The sequence below is a fragment of the Pseudomyrmex gracilis genome, unplaced genomic scaffold (assembly GCF_002006095.1).
Source record: "Pseudomyrmex gracilis isolate BER0280 unplaced genomic scaffold, ASM200609v1 scaffold_163, whole genome shotgun sequence".
Taxonomy (NCBI): Eukaryota; Metazoa; Arthropoda; class Insecta; order Hymenoptera; family Formicidae; genus Pseudomyrmex; species Pseudomyrmex gracilis.
The window spans coordinates 288614-309584 of NW_018020747.1; the positions used below are offsets into that span (position 1 = coordinate 288614).

The 20971-nt window shown below is 35.9% G+C and overlaps 1 protein-coding gene across 4 annotated transcripts; it reads left to right on the forward strand.

Annotated features, from left to right (window-relative positions):
* Positions 1–3487: 3487 nt before the first annotated feature.
* On the forward strand, positions 3488–18362 carry LOC109857539. Of its 4 annotated transcripts, none has more exons than XR_002250507.1 (4): positions 3488–4923; positions 5789–5863; positions 11950–13559; positions 16772–18362. XR_002250507.1 is itself a non-coding variant. In XM_020433937.1 (3 exons), exons 1-3 carry the CDS (start codon positions 4816–4818, stop codon positions 12241–12243), a joined length of 477 nt encoding a protein of 158 aa, XP_020289526.1. In that variant the 5' UTR covers positions 3488–4815; the 3' UTR covers positions 12244–14969. The 4 variants fall into 4 exon arrangements, 2 of the variants coding, with proteins under 2 accessions (XP_020289526.1, XP_020289527.1); XR_002250508.1 differs by lacking the exon at positions 16772–18362 and having other exon boundaries at positions 11950–13139; positions 13353–14969; XM_020433937.1 differs by lacking the exon at positions 16772–18362 and having other exon boundaries at positions 11950–14969.
* Positions 18363–20971: the final 2609 nt, after the last annotated feature.

Consider the following 20971-nt stretch of genomic DNA (forward strand, 5'->3'; position numbering starts at 1 on the left):
GCGAGCGTTTCACGCGCGTTTTTGTCCCACTAGCGCTTGCGGTATACAGAGAGAAATAAAGTTTTTTAAATCGGAAAAATAACTAACGGAAGATTTTTTGGATTAGGATTTAGGACACAAAAGACGATGTCTCGGATTGTGAATATTCGCGTTAACAAGATTTACACCATTGTTTGCACTTACTAAAAAAAATTGAAGAGAATGATAGACGCCCGTCACAAGTTTGTCCATGCGAATACTTCACGTTTTGTTGCATCTATTGTTCTTGTGACACCAAACAATTGGAGCGATTATCGTTCGGCTTGCCGAGCAACTTGATGAAAAGACGCGCACGCTTTCCCCCTTTCATCCGCGTTGCGTCACTAACCACAGAGAGACTTTAAGTAGCAAGCGCGACGGTCTACGGAGTAACTCTGTCCCTTGGTGGAAAATCGATAAAAGAGGGTTGAATGCATTGTTCATTTCTCACGAAAGCTCCGGTCTTGACAAGCGTAAGAATTGCCGAGACTGACTTGCTCGATCTTTATTCGTTTCACGCGATGCGATTCGACGAAATGTTACGAATTACACGTGTGGGCGTTCAATTACACTTTAAAAAAGAAATATTTAATTGGAACGTATCACGCATCGCAATATATAATTTAGTGTATCTAAACATAAAAAAAGAATTGTGTGTGTGCTTTTTTTTATAATTAAAATAAAAAACTGATGTCAAATTCTTTCTTTGTAAAGAAATTTACAATATTGTAACATGTTTTATTTTAGATTACATTAATATTATTAATATTTAAATATTATTTTTTTCCAGTAATGCGCTCAAAAGTTAGATTTTAAGTTTTTGCGAACAAGATAATATGTAATAATTAAATTTTCAATGAACGCAATTGTTAGATTAAACAGAATATGCACTTGATCAACAATCGGTAACGATCTGAATCGACGTACGATAATAAATATTGTTTTCTAACATTTGATTTGAATTATCAAATGCTGATAAACTTTTATATTTAAATATATAGATATATTTTTTATATATGCGCGCCAGAATGTCTATATGTATATATATTTTTCACGTTTTTATTCTTTTTCTAGATATATCACATATTGCGTTAAATTGCGAAGCAATTTGACTTTCAAGTTTTAGATCTCGTTTTTCTTGTCTTTCAATATCGTTTTAATGCAATTTTATTTCTATAAAAATTTATTATTGGTGTGGCCACAATAATATTATATTTTGAATAATACAACAAATGTTCAACAGTAAGTTTAATATTCAAAATAAATAAATATTAGTTTGATCATATTATTAATCAATTTCTGGTAATATTACAAATAATATATAAAAGTTTTATTAAACGCAAAACTTTCATTAAATATTCATTAGATATTCACAATTTTTATGCGATATCTAATTCAAATCTAGCAAAATTTCTATAAAGTTTTCTTCTGTGTGCGAGAATATATATTCTCACATGGAACAACATTCTATACAAACCTTCACATTAGATGTTTATTAGACATTACATGGAGTTATGGATGTGTATTAGACGTTTAATAGACGCTCTATGTCTGTGTGATTCTTCACATGCTTATTGTTCAATTTATTGTTTACGATAAATATCTGTATATTATTTTACGGATATTGTGTATGCATGCTTTCATGGCGTACATGCGTTATAAACTAACATAAACTGCAACTGCGTTGTTTATGAAAATATATGCGGAATATTGATTTCCGATGTTCTCTTATGTTTTATCTACACACACTGTCAAAAAAGTTATTTCAACAAGTTTAAATGAGTTCTTGTTCGGAAATTGCGCAACATACGAGACAACACAACAGTGTTCGCTATCGTATTTGATATTTTTATCGTCCTTTACTTAACCGCAAGATAGTCGCACAAGACCGCATAAGTATAAGCGACATTTTTATACAATCCTTTGTAAACATGCAATGAAAACAAACAGCTTGCAAACTATTTATGCTCAGAACGTGTGAGATTTTTTTGAACATGTATAACTTTGTATGTGTTTATTAAGAAAAATTAACATATATATAGTTATAAAAATTTTCTAGTATAATCTTGAAACAATTTATTGCTAATCATCACGAAGTTTGTTTTTTTTTGTTGTTAAAATGCATACTTTAATTTGCAATGATTAATTTGCTTTGATACGCACATTTGCCAAAAGTTTCGTTTGTCAGTTGGGAAAATTAGTTTGACACCAGAAGTGGAAAATGCGAACAAGTAATTAATGTGCCAACACAATGTTGCTGTATTATCTCATTAATATTCTACACTATAATATTATCATTAATGTTATAAATATAGACGTGTTGTTCAAGAAAATTTCTATTTTTGTTACATATAATTTATGTGTAAGCAATTTTCTCGTAACTTAATTTTGATAAAATATTCGAGAAAGTATATTTGTTCTTTAATTCAAAGAGAAATATATCTAAATATATTTTAAAACCATATTTTAATATTTATAGCAACAAGAAGACTTATCACATCGACGATTAAGGTTGACTATTTTATTGTGAAATAATTAACAGAACTTTCACGCGATGACATATTATGTTCACTTTCATCAAATGGATACGTTCGATTAAAGAAGACAAAAGTTTTCTCTTTAATGATATCGGTTTCAGGACCATTGGACTCACTTGTTTGTGTTAACAGAGTATTTATCAGACATGTTGCAAGCTACATGAAATAGTATAGTGTTTACGTCTAGTTTTCACGTGTGTATTATACGTGCGCTGCGCTCAGCGCATTATCTTTTTTTATAAGCAAACAAACAAGTTTTTTCACTTTTAGTTTTAATTTTTCGGCACATGTTTAAAATGTTTAAAATATTTTTGCAAGTTTTGAAAGCTAGCTAATTAAAAGTTTTACGTTCTAAATAAAGAAATATCCAATATACAATTGCTGTTCGTATTATATTTTTGTTGCATATTTTTCTTATCTTATTTTATTTATATACAAAAAATTCATTTGAAAATATTAAAAGTTAAACATGATTTTCTTTCTCTTTCTCTTTCTTTCTCTGTCTCTATATATTTTTTGAGTTATTAATTATTGTTATTTATTTATCTTCGTTTTTTCTCGAGCTTTTACCGTAATAATTATTGATGTAGGTTGCAAGATAATCTCACACAGTCGTTTCTTTAATTAAACTTTAACGACTGCGCAATATCAAATATAAATGTTATTTGCTGCAAAAGTAAAACAAGTTATCTAATTTATCTATGTGTGTATGTGTGTGTGCGCGCGCGTTTAGATAAGAGAAAGACTTCTTAACCTTTCATCCATTTTCTTGGCTGTTATCTTTTGCTTAATATAGAATGAAATGTTATTTGTGTGACATCTTAATTTCTAAAACAAAGCCGGGGCGCGATTTCGCATTTCAGGACACACTGACTTTAGCGTTCACACGCCTAACTGTTCTTTTCTTCATTCTTTTTTCTCGTTGTGTAATTTATTTACTTCTAGTAACCAGTAGACACTTTCAAGTACGGGAACGATACTAGAGCTCGAGATATGTAATGATTATATACACACACACGAAGAAGAGAGAGATGATGTGTTTTCAACTATGAATTTATCTTTGATTTATTTATTTATTTTTTTTTAATCGTATTAATTTCTTTGAGATAATTTCTCAGAATAACATGAGACACAAAATGATAAATAGAAATAATTCTTATTTAAAACAATTGAAATATATAACGAGAGCGATATCACAAATACTCGCAATAAAAGTTTCGCTCGTCGATTTCAAAGTCACCGAAGAGTCTTGTCATTAACAAATTGATTTTGGCGCGTAGTATCGTCGATAATCGTGACCCGTGGGGGGTTCCCCTTGGGGATTCAGATTCTCTCCTCTCAGACACATTTGATGAGTCTTATTTGCGCCACTCGTCTCTCTCTCTCCCTCGCATTCCCGCGCGCACTTACGTGACTACGATCACGATAGTGCGACCGTATAGAGCGCCGCCAAAAATTCAATCCGGCACGTCACGCCGCCGTGTGTATCAACATTGAAAAATCAATGGCAACTCCGTGACGTAGGTGTCCCGCCTCAACGTCGGCCAATGACGATGCACGCCCGTCCCCACCGCGGTTTCACGAGCCTCTCTGTCGTTTATTCCACACGTAGACCGGCGTGCTCATTCCGTAGCGGACTGCCGCAGCGAACGGACGTGAAATTGAAGAGCGAATCTGTCAAAAAAAAAAGCCGACACTGAACGAAACATATATACGCAATATATATTGAGCAGGACACGTAAACACTCACAAGAGGCGGGCGCATCGCAGCACACTTTTGTGAAGGGAGCGTACGTGTGTATATGCGGTTTTGCAGTTGATCCTAGCCAAGTTTCGATTAGCCTGACACGCAGCAACAACACCGATTGTCGTTGTGGAAAATAAGCGAACGGATCGCGGGGGACAACGTCATCACAATCAGCACGTGCGAATCGACAGCTAAACCGTTTGATTTTTAATAAGATTCGCGCGGGTCGGTGAATTGAATTCAGAGCGGTCGAGATAATTGCGAGATCGTTTAGCGCGAGAATCGATATTCCCCGAGACACAGTGAGAATCGCCTTCATTTTTCAGCGAGTGTCTCGTGCGCATTGAACTTTCTAGAATCGCTGTGGAGTGACGAAGACGAGAGAAGAGCAGCAGCGCGAAGGAGGAAGAAAGACGACGTAATCGAAGCGTGTTGGCAGACAGGACAGTGATCCTACGAAAGGAGAGAGAGAAAAAAATATAGAGTGTGCACCAAAGAACCCAGGTAGACGAGATGGCGTTTATGATGCCCGTGGTGAAAAACGAATGGGACATTTACAAGACTAATCGCAGTCGGCGATCGTCCGAATGCTCCAATCCGCAGGCCTGTCGCAGCAGAAAGGTGAGTCTCCTTTTAACACAAGAGAGAGTCGCAAAAATTGAAAGTTGACATACAATAGTTGTTGTGCGTGATTGTTCTTTTTAAACCAATACGTCGGAATATAATGCGCGTATATTCGCATTATCACAAATTTAACGAATTTATTTAATAACACACGAATGACAACATAATACGCGCAAATTTCAGCGCCAGCTTCACACGTCATATAAAATTTTTCCGAAGCAATATTATAACTCACAGGATATTAATAGAAATATTATTCAGTTTTTGCGCTGACAACAGCGGCAATTTAATTAAATGTCTTTATTTGTTTTTTTTTTTTTTTTTTAATATACTTTGTTACAATTTGTCTTTTAAGTTGGTGATATGATAATTTAAAGCGACGAAAGAACGGAAAATGATCGATCTGGATAGCTAGGAAAATGTAGATCCGGTTGTGTTGACAAAGCTCGGTGTGTGTGGAAAATCGGCTTATGAGAATCTTTTAACAATGTTGGCGCCGGCCGGTCTTGATGCGTCATTCGCATTGTGTATCGCATATATTACTTGTATAGTGTGCTGAAGCTGTTGGAACTGAATAACGCCGGCACAAAAAAAAAAAATGACGTCTATTCACGTCGTAGAAAAAAACGAATCATTATAAATGTACACATATTTTCTTCAAGAGTACTTTGCGTATCGTTGCACAAAAGAAAGCACGTATTTCGAAGCGCGCGCGGAGTTTACGTCGATCTACATGTCAAACCTCGTGCAAAGCGATAATGAAATACCGAGAGAGAGAGAGAGAGAGAAAGATTAAAAAAAAAAAAAGAAAAAAACAAGAAAAAGGAGAGCGCCGAATTTTGCATGCGCAATTTTTTCACAGATCTGGCGAACTAGCAGACACAACCGTCTCGCAAAGTGCGGCACACCTGATCGTCCTCCCGTCTCAATTCTCATGGTAATTGGCTAGCTTTGCGCGATTTTACGTTCCAGTTTTCACGAGACGTTTATTTCGAAATAGAGACGTTGGCGTATTGTTTAAAAGAGAACAAAAACCCCCCAAAAAATATAGAGCAGAATTAGCAAATCGATACGCGATAGCTGTTTCAGCGCGACGAAGATTAGACCCTGTAGCTTGTGTCTTCTTTTCGAAATAAACGCCTTTGTAAACTTTTCTAGCTTCAACAAGTTGAATGTTAATATTTTCTAAGAATTATAATACGTAATTAAAATTAGTTTATATTTTTTAATTAAAATTGTTTTTTAGTTTTTATATAATTGCAAACGGGGGCGCGTGGGCGTCTTTGGAGCTACGAAAGTTATTTCTTCTTAAGAACAAAAAGAACAAAAATTTTGTGCTGTCTTTGTTAATTAAATTCCAATCAGAGGTTTTTGCTTTTTTAATAATAAATTTTAGTTTTGTTTTCACGTTATGTGTATATACTTTCATTATAACTTTCATCATAACTTTCAATATAATACTTCGATGTGCTTCTTCGATGTGTTTTCGCTTTTCATAAATTATATTTTTGTTATCGTCTCCGTGTGCGATATTTTTCGTGTGTGTGTGTGTGTGTGATTTTTCAAACACGACAAGATAATCTTCTCATCTCGGCGTTGTTGTTCAAGACAAGAATAACAATCTGTTTTGTTAAAGATTAGTCCAAGATTGCGTCAAAAAAAAAAAAAAGAGTATACACGGCTTGCGTAATACAACACGCGACGAGGGTTTTTTTGATAGCTTTTCTTCGTGCCGCGCGAAGAATTGAGCCGGTCGTTTTTTCGATCGTTCGTTTCTTTCCGCGGCAGCTTATCGTCCGGCGGAACACACAAGAAAAACTCGGATTCTCGCGAAATTGTTTGCCGTAAAAGACCGTCTGCGCTCGCCGCGCTCGAAAAACCGGTTTCCCGTAGGACGACGTTGCTAATCGCTCGGCAAACTGTATTTGCTGAGACGTTGAATAAGCATATAGTCAATGACGAGTGACGATCCGAGGGAGGGACCACGTGTGTGCCGCGGTAAAATATACAATACATACAATATACATACATATATATGCCGACCACACGAGTTTATTTCTATTACGACGACATATGCGTAGTTGCGCGTAATATAAATGTCAAAATTGCAAATAATACACGATGTTTTTCAAACTCGTTGATGTTATCGCGAATATATCGTCGATGACATTGCGACGGTCGAGGTTTTTCGTTTTTATCATTTGCCACGCTGTGTGATTCGAATATAAATTTGCAGTAACACAGATCGCGATAACGATAACAAAATTACAATTAATTAATTTATGAGCAGTATACATAGAATATTGAGACGGGAAAAAAAGATACAAAAAAAAAAAAACGCACGTAATATATGTTGGATTTTCATTGAGTGTGAAAACTTCACACACAAGTATATACACATATATACATTAATGACCCAATATACAATCAATACGTGTATCGATTGAAAAATGTCGCTAAAATTTTTATGACAGTGAGCATCAAATTTTTGGGCAAAGAGAAATAGGATTTCTCATCAAATCGTTTCTATCGGCGAGATGTTACCTGTAGATCCAGGAGACATTTCGTATATAAAAGGTACTTCCCATATCTGTGACGCGACATTGCGCAAGCTTGTCTCGCTTTCGTAATGTATCGTACAGTGAACTCTCGTACGGATTCTCTTCTCGCGTCGAAAGTTCTTTATCTGATGTTTCATTCATTCCGTAATCACGTAATCTAAGTGTCATTAGTATTTGACACATCGTGTACTACTTCTACAATCTTTTGGATGACTTCAACATCTATTCTCATAGGCTCGGTTATCAATGCTGACGTGACAAGTCACTTGGATTTTCTAAAATTCCTCTTCATTCTCGCACGTCTTGGTTTTACGTAAAAGATAATTGCATGTGAGTCACATTTTTATAATTTCAGATTATATATGATAAAATCGTGTTGGATTTATCTCAACAATTGGTTTTTTTGTTACATCATAAAAATTTATACTGAAAAATTATAATTTAAAAATTAATAACGACGAGAAACTTACTTTTAAATGAGATCGGCAAATCTTTTTATCGTTTCGTTTAGCGTTAATATACAAATATTTTGTTACGATGATTCGTATTCTCTTTTCGGGTTAATAAGATGGTTAATAAGAACGATGACGTTGCACAATTTTTTATTGCCTAACGTAACGCATTGCACAATATGCTAATCTCGGATGTGTTTTTGTTTTCGTACTATTTAACTAGTATTTTACTACTTTTTTTTAAATGTTCAGTAGCTTCAAGATAGCGAGATAACTTTGTGTGTCTTTTTTTTATTGTAAAAATAATTTTATTGCAAGAATGCATCGATTTTTTTTTTTTTACAAAACTACTTATTTAACATAGGAAAAGACAATTGTGTCCGCAAGACTAGTAATCTTCAATTTCATTCTGGGTGTTCTTGCGAATGTTGTTTTTGTCGAGAATCTGTGCTATGTTTAAAATTATTTAAGCAATAGCTAAGATAACGCTTTGCGAAAGCCAGTGATGATTTTTTTTTTAAAAGGCAAGATGAGAAAGGAAAGACGCAGAAAAGATGATCGGCAAAAAAGTGAAGATGCAAGATCGGCCTTAATCGAGCGTTCTGTTCGCGATATGGCGACTCTCAACTCGAGTTTTAATAGCTTTCATATTTATTTATTTTTAACATATTTATTTATAATTGATATTATAACATTTTATAGTACATATTACACACAATGAAGAATTAATTAATTCGCTCTAATACTGCCGTGTCACTTTTATTAGTGTGAAAAAAAAGATTGAACGGGATATTTTTAACAATCAATCAACTCTCTTGCTTTGTCCTTCCACGTTGATATTAAGAGCCGAAGCACGTGACACTGAAAGGTGCAGATGCGTAGTAGGGTGCAAGCATATAAGCTAATGCCAGAACGTTAACGCAATCTCATTCAGAAATCATTGCCAATTATATAACGCAACGCGACAGTTCGCGTACTGCGCATATTTAAGCTATGTATGTAACGTGCATTATCACAACACGATTTTATCGGCTTCTGATTGCACATGCTGCGCGTATCTCCGAAGATTGTTTTTTTTTTTTTTTTTCGCTATAATGCGAGTTAAATCCAAAATCGGTAGCGTTAACAAAATTTGCGACATTCTTTCACGATGCAAAAATGATTGATACATCGTGGGAAATTTGTCTATCTATAATTCAGAGATTTACGTATCACACAATTTTGATGACGTATGACATTTCCAGCTCAAAGGAAGAAAAATGAAATTTCTGTTATAATTCCTATTGAATTTGATATGAAAGGACTCGGTAATTACTAACCGATAGAATCAATAATAATAGATTTACGATGAAAATTCACGACGGGATTAACTAATTTTCTCGCATAGAATTAAATTAATCCAATTTTACAATCCAGATTTCTTTATCGAAAATTATTTCAATTGAATTGCTTCTGCAGATCAATACATGCGATCTGCTTTTATTTAAATTAGAGATTGAATTTTGAAATTGAAGTATTTTTATTTGAACAGGTGACATAAAAAATTAGCAAATATATCAATGAACTCTGAGCAAACAATACTTGAAATTCTCTTGTACGCCATAATACAATGCGATCGATAATCGATTGCTTTGCGTTCTCTTATTTTCAATACTTCTATTATTATCGCACGTAACGTCGCGCGATAAAAGGTTCTTTATAAATGCAAATGTCTCTATTGAAGATCGCGGCAAAAATGAAGTAAGAATCATTTATAGGCAACAAATTTCGCTTGCGCACGTATGACGCGTCATGTTCCGCTTGTAGCACACGTGGATTATGTAACTCCGCGTAATAATGCAAAGAGAATCAGTACGTAAATTCATTGAAGCCGGCAATTACATTACAAGAGCAAGTAAAGCGTTGTATCTTAAACAATAAAAAACAAAATAATTAAAAAGAAGAATTAAACTCGTTAAAAATCTTAAAAATATTTACATAATCCTTTTTTAAATAATACTTCATCCTTATATATATTTTTATATCACAACTGTTTTTGTTATCTTTTTCTAAATGAAAAACAACTAATTTTGTTAATGATAAAATCGCTTAATAGAAAGATAAGATAAATAAAAATAAATTTTTTATACACTTATAAATCCATGAAGTACGCACCTATCTGATCGTTTACTGGCAAGAAGTTTAAAAAAAAAAACATGAGAACCACTGCTGTCGGTATTATGTCGTTGTAACGCGATCTTTTCCTACGGAGAGGCTCGCCGTCTCTGTACAACGTGGTAAAAGGTGAGAAGGCGAAAAACGGAGGATTAATCGACCACTTATCGGTTTCTCGCTATGACAATACGAGCACATGGTTGCGCACTGGGCTGACACGCGCATGGTACGTCAATGATATTTTTGTCACTCAGACATTTTTTGTCTGCTGTCTCTATTTTTGTCCTACTTCGACCTTGACTTGACGGCGAATCGACCGGTTTTGCGCAGAAAGAACATGCGCGCGAATGCAAATTTGTTGATCAATTAGTCAAGTGGTATTGAACTTCGTCGGAAGAGAAACGGTGCGTTGTTTGCTCAGGAAGAAATCAAAAGAAACATGTCCTTCCTCGAATTAGCATATCAATTAGAGCGTCGTTGTCGGTACGACGAGAGTTCCTTGATTAACTCTCTCGGTCTGTGTAGATATATAATTGAACAATAAACACTCTCGAATACGTAATTGCGAACTTTTACAGCTGTGAAAATATTACTGTTTGCCACTTCCATACGTATTGTATATTTTTTTTTTCAATCTAGTGCCTTTATCACAGGCCACGCAATTGCACACACAATCAACAAGACAAATTAATTATATGGCTAATTTACAAAGGCCGTACGAACGAATTGTTGAATAACAATTCTATGTTTTTGATTCGAATTTTCTGTGTGTATTAATTTACATATTAAAAATAATATTCTCGCACGTACACATCCAGCGTATATGGCTCTCAAAGTTCTATTCCTTGATTTAAAATTAATATTGTAAAACTTGGCGAATGTTTCGTCTCTGAATTTGTCTCACAAAAATTCATATTTTATCATGTAATATTCTTAAATTGTTTTATCTTTTAGAAAGCCTGAGATACATCAAAATTGTTTTAATGTGAAATTTAATTATTGTTAGATTTGTACTTACTTTTCTCGATGACGTGAAAATGTCACAAAAATAATTTAATTAAATGAGAATGTGCGAGAAACTTTCCGTAAATTAACTTAGCAATCCGACTTGTGCTAGAGAGAAATTAGCCGCTTTTTGCCGCGACATCCGATTTCATTTCAAAAGCGCCGACGTGGGAAAACCACTCGATTATCAAAACGATTAATCAAAACTCGAAACTTACTCAGGAATAATATTGGAAAGTCGCGCGCTCTATTCATCGATCGCGCGATAGAAAAAGAATTGAAGGATGCGATTCTGAGGATTTCTGCCTTGTTACTTGCACGCGTTGAAGTATGTCTCGCAAACATGTGTGTAAAAGAAAAAAGATCGAGTTAGGAATCACACCGCCGCTTTCACCATTCATGTACCGAGCAACTAACGAGGAAACGCGTGACTTCGCAAAATCGCGATGTTGTTATCGCGATGATAATTGCACTTTGTCGTGATTTCTTGACGATACATTGAACGGAATTCAAACGAAAGTTGAACGATGCATTCGAAAGATAAATCACGCAATCGATGAGTCTGTCTTATCTAGCTGTCGTGATGATACGAATGACGACGACTCTTATCTGATGATTCTAATCACAATCATCGATTATTCGTCGCATATGCGACGCCTCGAGAGCATTAACATTAAAATTATTAATCAACAAGACAAATTAATTAGACATAATTTTCATTAATTCAGATTAATTTTTGATTAATTTCTCTAATCAGTCAAATGTGGTCATCAAGGTTTTGAAAATGTTCGATCTTGGGCGTGTTCTTCCGATCTTTTAACCCGAGCGTTTTCTTTTTTTTCTGTTCGCAGGTGTCCGAGTGCTCCAAATCAGAGGGACCGTCGTTGTCAACCTCACCCGGTTCCGACTTTCTGACCTCGCCGGCGCACCGGTCCGTTCCGTTGACCTCACGACATTTCTCGAGAACGTCCTCGAGAGCGTCGCAGAGCTCGCTGCAGAGCCCGAGCAAGAGCACGGGCACGTCGCCGCCGAAAACCGGCAGCTCAAACTCCCTCAACAAGTTCCATAACAGGCTGGTCGATAAGCTGAAGCGCTCGCTTAAGAAAGCGGAGGACTCCGCTGACGATCAGCGGAATCTATCGTGAAACAGCCAAACGGTTTTGGGCCGGCCGCCCGTGTCCGGCTCGAAACCAATCGAGATCCGACGCACATCAGCACCCGTTGCCACATCAAAGTCGAGTAGCAATGTGGTAGCGCGCTCGTGTCCGGATCCGCCTTCAGCTTGGTAGACAAGACTGGAAACGATCGAAACGAAAGAATGGAAGTGGAATGTGTGCGTAGAAAACTGTGTAAGATCTGGAAGAAAGGAAGAACGTGCGGAAGGAATAAGAAAAGAGAAGAAGGAAAGATCGAGAGAACCGACGCTTGTCGTTCAGCTCGGGAAGGATGTTCGAAAGCGAGTGCGTTCCAGTTTGATAGCCCAGCGGGGAAGAAAAACAAAAGATACAATGATCCTCGAACCGTCAGCTTTGCCTGTTAGATCGTGTCAAGGATCTGTATACGGGGATCGAGAAACGATAGGAGCTTCGACGGGTTCGAGAGAACGAAGAGAGTCTGTTGGAATGATCTTTTGAATAAATTGCAACAGGTTTTGGAACTACATCCTGGTTCTACGGACTAACTCCGATACGTAAAAGTTACCGATTGCGTCGAGAGTCTACGAGTTGTTGATGGAGAGACGAAGAAATCAAAATTTTATTCGGACCAATCAGACTGAATACAGAAAAATTCAAGATGCACAATTCAAGAACCCAATATATATGTGTGTGAGGATCGTCACAATAATTTCAACAACTAAAGTTCAAAATGATTAACACCCGTTCAAGAAGAAACAAAACAATCGCGAAAAGATAACGGTGAGGCATCACGTGAAGATATCTGGTATCTTCCCTTTTCCACGGTAGAATCGTCGTGAGAGATCGAAAGCCGAGAACAAACCGCAGCGGATGGATCATCACCACCTGGACCGCGTATCTTATCAGTAGGTTGCATCTACTACGTCCATCTACTACATTTTTTCTCTGATTCGCCATCATCGTCGTCTTTCTCTTCGCCTAGGGGATTGTACTTAAAAAAAATTAAAAAAAAAAAAAAAATAAATAAACAAAATGACCAGTTTCGCGACTTTCTTCGTCATCGGATTAAACTTCGCGCTTTGGCGCAAGTTCGCGGATAAACCTGAGAATCTGTTTAGGCTGGCGAGAAAAAAAGGAGACAGAAGAAGAAGAAGAAGAAGAAGAAGAAGAAGAAGAGGAGGACAGCAATCGCACGATCCTCGACGTAACCGGTTGATCGACGAACGATGAAGTGTTTGGACGGGGAGCGTCTCACGGAGGGTTCTGGAAAGTCAAAGGACAAAGAGACAACATTGGACGCTAAATGAAGCAACAGAGGAAGCGAGGTACATAATAAAGCTATGGCTATCGGGATTGCGCGTATCGAGATTGCAGGTGGTAGCGATCACGTTTTTCGCACGTTGAATGTCGCAGACGCGCGGATCAGTTGTGGCTACGAAAAAATAGTCTGTACTTGTGTTGTCAGACCTAAATATCTAAGTTCCTTCATTGCGCGCGTCATAATCGCGCACGCACTGCGCGCTCTCATTTGTTGATAAACTTTTTTCCTAACTAATGGTAGAACGAGATGAGATTTCGAAGGAGAGAAAGACATTCAGCGGACGCGAAGGTGTGTTTCCAGTTTTCGAGGAGCGTTTGCAAGGTCGTTTGACGTTTCACGCGATCTGTATCCAGATAAACGTCTGACCAGACGTCTCGACGACGGAAATATTCAAAAAAAAAAAAAAACATCGCGTAACGTTCAAGTCATTTCTCAAAAAAGAAAAAGAAGAAAAAATTGTTTTGTAATTTCATCAACAAACTGTGCAAACGTTTCGATTCTTTTTCTCGCGAGTTCTTTGAATATCTCCAAGAGACTTCTCGTCGCGCGTTTTATTTTTTTATTTTTTTTTTTTTAAGTTCGTTCCGCGCTAACTGCGAAAACCAACGCAAATCTCCAATCGTAACAGCCACTTAACTTTCTCGTAACCCAGACTGAAAAGCGTCGTCTAATCTCACCACGTCACGCAAAATCACTAATAATAAAATGATGATTCTCGTCGTGTTCTCATCGCGCCTGTAAGTGGGACTACCGTCCAATTGCACGAACCAAGAATGCTTCTCTCTCTCTCACTTTTTCTCTCTTTCTTTGGCACGAAACGAGAGCAGAGCCAGCATTAAATGCGCGCGATGAGAATAGGAGCCAGAGATCGTGTGGAGAGAGTGGCATAAAAAGTATTGCCGCGAATTATTGTTTTTATCGCGGCGGTACCAAAACCGGGAACAATGACGAAGTTGATCTCGCGCTTCGTCGTTGTTCGGAAGACGGAGGGTTCGAGAGTTTGCGTGCAACGGAAGCAACGGTTTTCTTGCCTGCATGATGCGAGATCGGAAGAGAAAAAAAAAAAAAAACTGCGTGCATATATGCGTGTGTGCTGCGGAAAGTAGTTTTAGGTCGCGGATGCGAACAAAGCCTAAGGAGAAAAGTTATTATATTCGGCGTCGCAAAATTATAGTCGTACTTATCATATATTTTAGTCCCGCCCGCGGATCAGCTTCTCGTGCTCCTCCCCCTCCCCCATTCCCTCTCGAAGATATCCATAAAGAAATATAACAGAAAATCTTCGCAAATTTCGGGACAATACAAACCGCATTGAGGATCGTGCGTTATCTCTCGCGCGCAATCACTTTGTGACACGTCGGTTACCACTTGAATGAACAATATATTCTTTCAGAAAAAAAAAAAAAAAAAAAAANAACCNAACCTTNATTAANACCCNCCTTCNTTAAANAGCTTTNNATTNTTGGCTATATTGGGNTATGAGNTAAAAANAACNCGAGACTTTTTTTTTTTTTTTTTTTTTTTTTTTTTTATTATTCTTGACCGATCATCCAACGTAAGCTTCCTCATAAATGTCTTCGCGAAACGAGGCGTGTTAAATATATTGTACGATTTTTCCAAAGATAAACTACGTCAGATAACTTGTGATTATTGGCACGTATTGCCTCGTTAAACGTTATTGCTGTTTCCTTCGTGTAGCGTCGTGCGCCAATATTACGCGTATTAGCGCGGCGAGACCTACGAGGGAGAGCATGATAAATGCATCCGGTATTATTAACGCGCTCTCTCTCTATATATGTATGTGTGTGCACGTGTCACGTTGCGCGCGAAAGACGCGCGATTTGCGGACGCTATCGTGTCGGAGATTTCTGCTCGTTTCAGCCGCACGGGGCTGAGGATATTTTCTTAAACGAGAAAATCATCACACACAATCGTCATCGAAGATGTAACAACGTTTTTTTTTGTTCCCGAGATGATTCTTGCGTCCGAAGTTATTTGTTGTTTCGCGCTCACTACAAAGCGCTTGTTAATTTTTATTCATGTAATATATATATAATATATATATATATATATATATAAAATAGTATATATACACATAAAGTAACATATTTTGTTGTAAAAATCAAGTCGGTAAATGCGAAAGAAAATATACAGAGGGGAACTTTTGCGCATTGCACGTGAAAAGGACGTCGAGGATTTTTAAATTATTTTTGTCACATCAAATTTTCTTTTCTGTGAAGTACTTAGATTTTTATTTTTATTCAGTCCGAAGTTACATTTTACCTTTATCGTGGTTTTGAGTTATAATTACATCTTTATTTCGTTTAAATAATCGCGTGTTTTTTGAATAAATAATAACGGTTGAGATTTGATCATTTTTGCATAAATATTTTAATTTTTGTTTACCGGAACATTACAATTTTCTTGTTTAAAATAGCACTTGACGTTCTTCACAACGATCTTGAATTGTTTTTCGGGGAGAATGGCTTTGCACCGCTTTCTTTCTATCGGTTACGTATCGGAGATTACGAACTGGGAGCAATTAAGCGATATCGCGTGTAACTCTGTGATACCGTATGCTATAAGGTAGAATTACTCTGCAACGATTAACGGATTAGAGGAAATGTCGTTCAAAAGCGTGAATGAAATATTCGTAGTTGAGGGACGCGAGATTCGTACAAATCGTTTCGATTCTCCGTCGATCGCGTTCTTTGAAAACAAATTTTTTTTTTTCCTAGTTGGGCTGAACAAAAACAAATGCGGTTTTAATAATTTAATAACGAGATTAAAAATATCCCAATAGAGAGTTTCTGTAGAAAATAAAAGATCATTGCTTTCGGATCTTTTTGAGAAACAAAAAAGGAATCTTCTAGCGCACGAGCATTTGAAGTCGTTTGACGTCCGCCTTAACGTGTAATATAAAACGTATTTAAGAGGCTGAACGTCCGAAAGTTCCTATCGAATGCACTTGAATTTGATGAAAACCAGAGTAATCTATTTTCGCTTAATATTGTAGATTTTGTTTTTAGTGAAAATTGACTTAATCCGATTTGATGTCTGCTGTGTAGTTGCAGGAAAGTAAAGTCTCTCTTGCAATTTATAGAAGAAAAAAAAAAATAGCGTCGATTCGTGCTTTCGGACTCATATCGGATTTAAGCGAAAGCTTAGTCGGTAGATACAACACAATTACGCGGAAAATTTTGAAAATTTGCATAGCTCAACCTGCATTTCTTCGGGTGCAGATCGCAGAGGAACAAGGACGGAGAAAGAGGGAGAGAAAAGCAAGAAGAGAAAAAGAGAAATTTGCGAGCGCCGATTAGGGTGTGTGCTGCAAGTAAAAAGGCGGATGCGGAAGGCGCGTACCGAATAATTTCCAAAAGTTGCCGCTTGTAAAGACTGCTTTAGAAAAACAAAACAAAGAAAAAAAAAAACAGAAACAAAAAGTACACGAAATAATAATATCGATATAGGGCGATTTGGTGCTGGGCGAAGCATTGGGGCACACGAATAAGATCAATGTGAGATATAGCCGTTGCACAATATGCAAAATATATATATGTATGAACACGATTACATATCATTATTGCGTTCTTCTGAAAAGAAAAAAAATCGGAAAAAAATTGCATATCATTATTACGTTCTTCTTGCAAAGCGGAAATGTTTTGTACTTGCAAATTTGTAAATTGTCTATTTACCGTTTATGTAAATACGCATTAATTTATCGTTTGCGTTTTTGTTTTCGCCGTATGTATGTCTTGATATTATTTTTTTTTTTTTTTTGTGATACAAAGATGTGAGAGAACTGATCGTCACAAAAAACCAAACGTGTCCCAAGTGCTTCGCCGATTGATTCGTACTGATTAGAAAAATGGTGTTATTAGAATTTAGAGATTGAGATAAAATATGATCTATTTATTACGGCGGCCTCGGACCGCGGAGTAAACGTGGATTGAGACTATCTTCGCTTCTCTCTTTTTTTTTTTTTTTTTTTTTTTTTGATAAGATACGAATAAGATATCGTCGAGTTTTCATGTTAAATGTCTCTGTAAAATCCTCTTTCTTATATCCTTGATCTAAGAACAAACGTGTCAAAAAGAAAAAAAATAATTTTATTTAAAAATCGCGCAATCTCTCTCGATCCACTTTCATTCTACGGTCGCAACGCGATTGCAAAGCTAATTATATATACATGCAGATATAAATATATATGTATACATATATAATAGATAATATATGTGCGCATACATACGCGTAAATATGTATGTACATGCATATATTATTTATTACGTGACGACTTGACTATTTTTTGTATTACTACTGTACTATTACTGTTTTACGGTTATATATTTGTTATACCTCACTCCGGGACATTTTGAGCGGATTTTTACCGCGTGTTTGGGGAGAAGCGCCAAGACTTTTGCGAGTTCGTAAAAAAACAAAAAAAAACAAAATGAGTTTTGTCATGCCGTTCTTTCTTCTTTGCGACAACAATTATTTGTAAACGCGTGCCAATTCTTTCGATTTTTTGAATTTTTTGAATTTTTGACATAACCATACAATTTTTTTTCCGATGATTTGAAAAAAAAAAAAAAAGACAAAGAGTTTGTATTTTGTTTTTCCTTTGGATAAGAGTGAACATTGTTCTTTCGAATTTCGAAAAACAAAATTCTTGCAAAAGCAGTACTTGCTGGTATGTCGGCGAAGTCCAACGTCGTCGCTAATTGTTCAAGTACTTTCTCCTCAGTCACGACGATTTAATATCACTGCCAAAAGCCCATGATTACAATAAAGAAACAACAAAATACAACTTCGCTTTGCGGCGTGCTCGGGCATGCTTCATCTATTTTTGTGTTTTCCCTCTATTCACATACACTATCTCTCAAGTTTACATTAACATAGTTATTTTTCGACGGATAACGGCTTTTGTTGTTGAGAAAACTCGCACCGTTCGCTTCATATCGCAAGAAATGAGCATCGACGACGACGATACGAAAAAAATGATCGAAAGTGCGCAATACGACACATAAGTATTCTAGCAAGTATAAAACAGAATTAAGTTGACTGAAACACACACAAACAAAAATATTTTGATATGAAATTAGATAACACAAACGCTATTAATGTTAAAAAAAAATAAACATTTGACAGCAGTTGCACGAAGCAAAACTGTGTAAAATGATTATTCAGCATTGCAGAAAAGTGACGACAACATGATTTTGAAAATATGCGAGTTATCGATATCACTTTAAAACAAAAAGAGGATGTTAATATTTGCAAAGTTTCGGCTTTGGCATTTGTTTTTTTTTTTTTTTTTTTATAGACACAAAAATGTTAGAGAAGTCTTAATCAATTTTAGCAGACGTTTATATCACATAATTTTATATTAAAAAAAAGATAGACACCGCAGTGTTTCATTTGTGTCATCTATTATGTATTTGTGCGGATACATAAATAAAAAATGTACAAGTTTGCTCTTTTCCGCTTGTACGTGCTGAATTATATTTTATTTATATACTGTTTATTTTGCATACACACACAGTATGCAGTTTTTGGTTTGATGATTCATGATTGCGGAAGCGTTGGCATAGAATCGAGTTTCGGACGTTGATGGAGCACTTTCGTTGAGGGTAAAAGTTGTCGCGTATCGTCGTCGAGATCGCTACTTATTCGGGAGAGTTTCGCAGAGTCGAAGAAAAATGCAGACGAAAGCGAAACGGTGGGCGCACATTCCATGCGTAACGAATTAATAAACGTGTAATAAAGTAGTCATCTGTTAGAATTTGATAGTGAAGAGACACACGCAGAGACATATACACACATACACGTGCATATATACACATACATGCATACACGCGTGAGATGTTACTATAAATAAATAATATATCTACAGTTTTCGAAGCTTATATATATATATATATATGTATATATATATACACATATATATGTGTGTGTGTGTGTATATATATATATATATACACAATAGATTTCGGTTTATCATTATTATGTATCGTGATTTTTATGTCATATATATATATATAATATGTTCAATAAATGAGTTTTAATCTATTTGATATCTGTGTTTCGTTATCTCACTCTGTACCTCTTTCCCTTTCATATGATTCTTCATCCCAGAAATGAATTACTAATTAGTCCCTAATTAGCATTAATTATTAATTATCTCGTTTTATCACGATGTAAAATCTAAAATCTGGAGGACAAAGGAAAAGAGAAACTAAACTGATTATTATAGTAAACGGTTATTGCAGTATATCGCGTACGTGTCTCTGATTTTTGTAATATCCAAGAGTGTAACGGGATGACACGCATGACGAATTCTCGATTACGGTTTAACACAAAGATGAAAATCATGAAGCATGACTCTCATATACCTTTGAACACGACGTAATGTGAAGCAATACATAGCGAAGATATTATTTTCGATATCGGAATTGCGTTATTGACTCATCCGAGAAACATCTTATTGTAAGATGAATCACCGGTATTGCAGGTGTATAGTTAAAGAAGTCAAGTATTTCTTTTATTCGAAAGTAACACACAATGATATCGGATTGTGATATTTTATATCGCTTATTTTTATCTCTATTGAGTAAAATAATCGGGGAGATCGGTTCTTCCGATAGAAAATAAATGTCTTTTCAAATTTTATTTTTTGCGAGTGAAATGTAATACAACTGAAACATAAATACAACTTTCTGATTAGCGAAATTATGTGAAATTTCTCTTCTCTCGCAATTGAATTAAAATTGTACATGTCAAGCTAAATATATATATATATATATATATCCTCGTGTTTAATGTTCGTGAACTGATAACATTTGCGAGAATATCGCATTGTGCGCGTTTATAAATGAAGATTCCGGGAGAGTCGCGTACGTATTACGGTATTGTATTAATAGTTCCGCTTGCGTGATTCCCAAAAACATATTTACATACGCCACGTAGCGGAGCTCAAATTTCAGTATTGCGAGATTTTGAGTAGAAGTTATCGACAAATTTATTCCCTCCGGCTCTCTGTATTCCAACATGTATTCCTCAGTCTAAAATATATCTTGTAAACAATGTCCGCAACACACACGTTGCGACACATTATTCACGATTTAGGTGGTTATCAATTTGCATTTGATCCAAGTTTCTGGGACAAGGACACACGTGTGTACACTCTGCTCTCTGCATTTTCCAAACACAACGCGATGTCGGAGAAAACTTGTAATTAAAAAAAAAAAAAAAACTATCGCTTTTAATTAAAAATTATATACGAATTATGATTAAAGAGTGATTTCGCGACAGTTAGTGCGATAATAAATTTGCAACACTTGTTTAACTCGCGATATTTCGCGTTATGCGATTTACAAGCTCGCATCCGGCGGAGATAAAACGGAAAGATATTGCTCAGAC

Coding starts and splice junctions, on each gene's coding strand:
- LOC109857539 (XM_020433937.1), top strand. CDS start 4,816: ATGGCGTTTATGATGCCCGTGGTGAAAAACGAATGGGACATTTACAAG. Junction 4,924..5,788: donor AGGCCTGTCGCAGCAGAAAG/GTGAGTCTCCTT, acceptor ATTTTTTCACAG/ATCTGGCGAACTAGCAGACA. Junction 5,864..11,949: donor CTCCCGTCTCAATTCTCATG/GTAATTGGCTAG, acceptor TTCTGTTCGCAG/GTGTCCGAGTGCTCCAAATC.